At 45.2% G+C, this 6,000-nt stretch overlaps 1 protein-coding gene across 2 annotated transcripts in view; it reads right to left on the reverse strand.

Annotated features, from left to right (window-relative positions):
- Positions 1-5,293, reverse strand: part of reln (reelin) — a 98,504-nt gene extending 93,211 nt beyond the window's left edge. For both annotated transcript variants that reach the window (XM_059334864.1, XM_059334863.1), the window contains exon 1: positions 4,747-5,293. In XM_059334864.1, coding sequence (XP_059190847.1) covers positions 4,747-4,999 — 253 coding nt within the window. In that variant the 5' untranslated portion in view covers positions 5,000-5,293. The remainder of the gene's footprint in view (positions 1-4,746) is intronic.
- Positions 5,294-6,000: the final 707 nt, after the last annotated feature.

The following is a 6,000-nucleotide window of genomic DNA, read 5'->3' on the forward strand; positions in this document are numbered from 1 at the left end:
TTCATTATGTACATCAGGTCATGAAGGAAAAAGTTTTTAGAAGGGCTTGGAAGAATAGTATTTTGATCAAAATGTAAATGTAAAAGGAATCACACTAAAAAAAACATATTGACGTGCACTTTAAGCTGAACAGAGACGTTGAGGAGCACTAGACTGGTGGACAGGACAAATAGGGACACCAGCCAAATCTAATCACTCCATAGAAACAGAGCTACAAGCAATGCAGCACTGACAAGAAGTGGTCAGAGGTCAGAAAACAGACGCTTAACGGCCCCCTCAGAGGTTAAGAGCCGCAGAAGGCGATGATGACATCCGACGGGCTGCTGAAGTTGCAGTAGATTGATGCCATTTTGGTATTCAGTCAAAAGACAAAGACAACTGCAAGTTTGTTGAGACTTAAACACGGGCGATGTGTCTCCACGGTGCCTCGTTTTGGCTTTACTGATATGACCTGGTATATGGTAAGATAATATCTACTTTTCTGCAGCCTTACCGAAGCCTCGTGTCTGTGACCTTCACTTCGACATGACTGACTTGTTGTTCTATAGACATCGGTCAACAGCACACTCACAGAAAACAACTCCCCCCAACCACGACAAGTAATCAACTTTGCAGATAGATAATGGCTTCTTTTCCATCGCGAGGCACATTGAGTTGTTTCTTGTGGTGAGCAGGAGAGCTGCTGAAGTAATTCACAATGTCTAATCTGATAGGTTATCATGGGAAGAGCTGATGGCATTTTGTGGGGATGAATTTATCTCCAAGTTCCCATTAAGAATGTCATTTAGTGGCAACGTCCAAATCTCCTTGAAATGTTGATTGTTTCTCGGGCCTCTTCAATCATTTGCACATGAAAAGGTCTGTGGAACAGGGACTGCTGTAGAGACCATTGACAGATTAGCAATGGCCATTTCAGCCTGTACTGTCAACTAGTTCTCTAAGCAGCTCTCTTGTTTTACCCTCTGTCACTTTCCCTCGCACCGCTGTTTCTCCTCCTGTTTTTCTATTGTGGCACTGTGGTAGAGACACACTGCTGAAGCCCATTGAATATTGTTTGGCTTTCAATAGTGTGTAGGAACAATGAATATAGTGAGAGGGAGAGCCACGCTGCCTACCTGAACCTGCATGCCTCAGCAGCAGGGGCTTGTGTGAGTGGCTTATTCAGTGCTTTACACTGACACCAATAACCCTGCATATAGAAACACACAAAAACTCCATATGCAAATGTGCATACTGGGAATACAAGCACTTACTTAAGCTTTTCAAATACTATGAACATAAAATCCACAAGCTAACTGACACAACATGTAACACTGGGTTCTATGCAAAGAAAACATACTTGAAACACAACTGTAGCTTTAATCACATGTGCATCATTATACTTAGGATGAAATCAACAGGAAAAAAAATGGTACAAATTCCTCAACACACAAAGGCACTCAATCAATCTCACTGGCCCAATTCCTGCTCATGCACCTCCATTTTTCCTGCTACTCTCCACTGAGTTGTAGAGGACACTGTGCTGTACATTCCCTCACCAATCTTTTATATTGTGCTTTCTAATCATACTGCGTAACACAGTAGATTGATGTCCCCTGTGCTCATTGTTTGAATCCAATGTCTGGAAAGACCATGTTTTCTGATATTAAAACAGCCTGTTTAGAGGAATGTTGCCTCTTCCTGTTCTCCCTCTGCTGTGTCACCATTCTAAAAACACTGTTGTTCATCTGTGAAAATGGACACGTAATGTTTCCAAAGAAGGACAAGAAACAAGAATGTAAAAACACGCTCTGGTCAATTCTGTTTAGAAACGGGGTTTTGTGTTCTGATGTTGCTTCCTATAAACATGCGGTTGCTGTATGGAGAACATCTTGCATTCCCACAGCAGTTTATAGAGGTCAGAGACAAAATGAAAACGCTTTGACATTGTTGAAATAAAGAACCGCTTCCTGAGTGTAGCAAAAGTGGTTCAAAAGGGACGTTTGATTATTTAGAGGACGGGCTCAAATCCCAGTGTGACCTTACTTCTTTTTGCTGCTCTCTCTTGTGAGAGATAAGGCTGTATGTGGGCAGTATGTGAGTGTGTGTGAGTGACACTTGGACTCCATTTGTCTGGTACAAGGCTTGACCCAAGAGTCTGAATGCAAGCACACAAATCTTTTCATTTTCCCTCGTTCTGTTTCCGAGGAGTTCAGAGTGTCTCTACAGTATTTCTGTTTCCATTTTGTCCACGATGACCCTGCCAATACACCCACCCTCTCAAACATTTCACACAACATCTCTTGGTCATTTCATTCTGATAGCTAAACACAGTAATCTTGTCTACAACACACACACACACACACACACACACACACACACACACAGGGTACGCTGCCCACACATGGTCTTATCAGTCAAAAGCAACAGAGAAGCGAGAGCCAGTGAGGTCAGGTCAGAAACCCAATTACTGTACGACAAATCGGCCACACAGAATCTTCCTCTGGCTCAGCAGCGAATAGTGAGGTGGTTCTTTGAAACACTCACCTCCTGTCTCTTTTAGAAGAGGTCATCTATTTCTTTTATTATTCCAACTTTCCCTCCTCTCCTTCCACAACCTCTCTGCTTCGCGCTCTTTCTTCAGTTTTCTTTTCTACAGCCCTTCAACAACCACACGGCCAGCATCTCTAATGCCTTCCGCCCACCATTTCCACATGCAGCTCTTTCAGTGGTTAGATCACACGTTGCTTTTAGAAGATTAAACCAAATGTAATCCAAAACTAAAGCCCAGAGAGCACATAAAAAGCAATGAGAAAATATACAATTGAGATCAAACCAAATGAAAGAAACATGCCGAAATAAAAAAGCTCATTCACAGAAGACAAAAAAATGGCACGAGCACTTCTCTTGCCCTTTCTTTCACACCACCAGAAGGTGGGATTTACTGTTTTTCACTTTCTTTCTTTTTCTCTCATTCTGCTTTCAGTAGTGCGGGCAGATAGATGTTCTCCCTCAATCTAACAACCATGAAAACACCACATTCCTGCCACACTGAGCCTCAGAGTGATTGTGGTAAAAACAGATAGGGATGTACCCTACAATATTTGGGAAGATGAGAGAGAGGGAGAAAAGAGAGACAGGGATTGCTCCTGATTGCACAACTAAGCACACGGTCAGCCACGTTTCACTTGCCATTTATCCTCCATCCCCATGCAAACTCAGTCAAAACCCCAGAAATTTAACAATGAGGTACCATCATGTGCCAAAACATGGGACGGAGAAAAAAAAGTGAGCAGCTTGGAACCCTGTCATTTTTCCGTGCAAGCCCCGCTGCTGTTATCTTATCTGCTCAATCCTCTCATCGTCATTTAAATCTCCCCCTACTCCATCCGATCCCAGCCGTGGCCCTATTTAAATCTCTCCCTCCTCCCAGTCCACCACATTTCTAATGCTAATTATTTAAACCTCTCCGTGCGCTCTATCCCTCCCATCCACCAGCTAGTTATTCAAATCTCTCCCCACCCGCTCTCCCTACAAGCCCGGCCCCAGTTAAAAGGTGCTTGACTGAAGGGTTGATCCGGGCTGTTATTTTCAGACAGAGGATAATACTGCTTCTTCCAGACTCTCTCTCCTTTCCTGCTCCGTTTCCCTGGCCTTCTCATATCCTTTTCTTTCTATATACAATTACACAAACTCTGCTGCACATAATCCTTTTTTTGAAATCAAGAGGTTTATTTGCCATCATAATGGATAGCAGTTGTTAACATTGCAAGTACATCGTAATAAAATCCAGTGTTTGCCATATCGAATTAGGTAAAATACAACAAGGTTAGGAGATGATATGGAGCAATGTACACAAAATGTGTGTATATTTAGGAAGTAAGATATGATCAGTACTATACATACAATGTGTATATTTTTAACTCTTGGAGAAGAACACAGCTGCATGGGAATGTGACCTTAGTCGGTCCGTGGTGGCCTGTGCGGGTCACTGTCCCCAGTGTTAAGTGGGTGGCGAGAGTGAGTGACTGAGCAATGATGATACAGTTTTGGAGGTCAGAGGGGATCGTTTTTCCAGGACCAGGTGCCAGCACATCAGTGTGGGAAAGGGGACAATAATCTCCATCTCCCCTTACATGCCTCGCAAGGTTTACTGATTTCTAAATCTTTATTTCTGTCAGTCAGAGCTTTCTGTGGTGCTCCGTTTGTCCAATCGCAGTTTTTGCACTCTGTCTCTCTCATTCAGTTGGAGGGATCTCGCTGTTAGTCCTGTGGAGAAGCCACCTACACATGGAGCATCAGGATCACAGCTCAGTAAAACACCAAAGCTGCTCACAGCACTGAACAGGAGTCCCACTCAGCATCACTACTTATTACAGTTACATAAATGCTGGTTTCCAACAACAGCCACCCCACACAAGCTGCACACTCCCATATGCACACACCACAGCGGTACCTCATGTAAAGCAAAAACACCTGCAAGTCAAATGTATCCACTGCACACGTGTGTGTAGGATTCTTGTTTTTTTAATCTTTAATATGAAACATGTTTTATGCATAATACAAATTTTAGCACATTGCAGCAGCAAAAATACAATTCCAAAGCAAAGAAAAACTATTCAAAAACAATACAAATGCACTGGATTTTTGTAACCAGCGAGACTTACAATCAAATCAATCCATTTCTTTATATAAATTAACACTTATATGAACAAATGCTAAAACATCATGCTGCAAAAAAGTGGACACTGTAGGGGGTGTGCTCACCTTGGTACTCCTGTCCAGGGGTGTAGGCGATGGGGTTGCCCGTAATTTGGAGGGTGAGTAGCACCTCTCCCCCACCTTCTGCCATCCCGACTCCCTCCAGCTCCCCATGGTGGGTGCACAGGAAGAAGAAGGGGTTGAAACGGGGGTAGAAGCTTGCGGGGGACGCCCCGAAATCCACGCTGCTGCTCCCCAAGACTAGGACCAGCAGGGCACAGCCTAAGGCACCCCCGAGAGAGGCCCGCACCATGGCCATCTGCCCTCACCAAGCCAGGGACCGGGTGAGTGACGGTGGGTGAAGAGTTGAAGGAGAGTGATGAGTGGGAGCGAGGAAGGCACAGGTAGAGTTCCAGAGGACAGCTTTGGGAGTCCACAAATGAGCCGAAAGTCCAAAAGTGAGTGCGTGTGTGTTTGTATGTGCAATATTTATGTGTGTGAGTATGTGGGCTTGGCTGTCAGGAAAACTGTAGAGCTCTGTTCTTCTGCCTCCTCTCCCTGTCCTACCTTCACTCTCGGGGAGTTCAGAGCTTCGCCTGTGCTGTCCTGCTCCGGCGTTTAAATACCTCACCCCCTCCCTCTGCTTCCCTCTCTCCTCCCACCCTCCCTCCCTCCCTCTCTCTGTCTCTCTTTCGCTCTAACACCAGCTCCACGCGTGCTGTATGCGCTCTACGAGACGGCCTCCCTCCTCTCTCTCATCCAGCTCTTCTCTCCTCCCTCTTCTCTGCCAGTCTATCACTCTGCCTTTTTCCTTAATCTCTTCCTCCCCCCTCTCTCCTTCTCTTTACCTCACTAAACCACTGTGTTACTCCACATTGGACTCTTGTATCCCTCTCCTGAGACCTTGGCCGTCTTATCTCTATGCATCTGTTAGTTTCTTCATCCCTAACCAGCCCACTGACATATCCCTTTCACTCTCTTCTCTTTCCTTTGTCTTTTTGCCCGTCCACCAGACTGTCTCCTCCTCTCCCACCCACTATCACACCTCCTTCCTCCCTCCCTCTTCCGCTCCCTTCACCTCCCTCTTCTTCCCTGTGTCTCTCTGCTGCTCTCCCACTTAGTCCCCCTCCCCTCTTCCGATCTCCCTCTTTTTCCAACCCTGTACCTCTCTGTCTCTCCTCTCGTCCTCAGCAGCACTCAGATTTGTTTTTCTTCTTCCCTACTGTTGCTGTTTTTCATGGGTTTTCCATCAGAATCTCCTTTTCCACAGGATTCTCCAACTTTTTTCTCCCTGTCAGAGCAGCGCACGCTGCCTCTCTG

Source organism: Centropristis striata, chromosome 6 (genome assembly GCF_030273125.1).
Source record: "Centropristis striata isolate RG_2023a ecotype Rhode Island chromosome 6, C.striata_1.0, whole genome shotgun sequence".
Lineage (NCBI taxonomy): Eukaryota > Metazoa > Chordata > Actinopteri > Perciformes > Serranidae > Centropristis > Centropristis striata.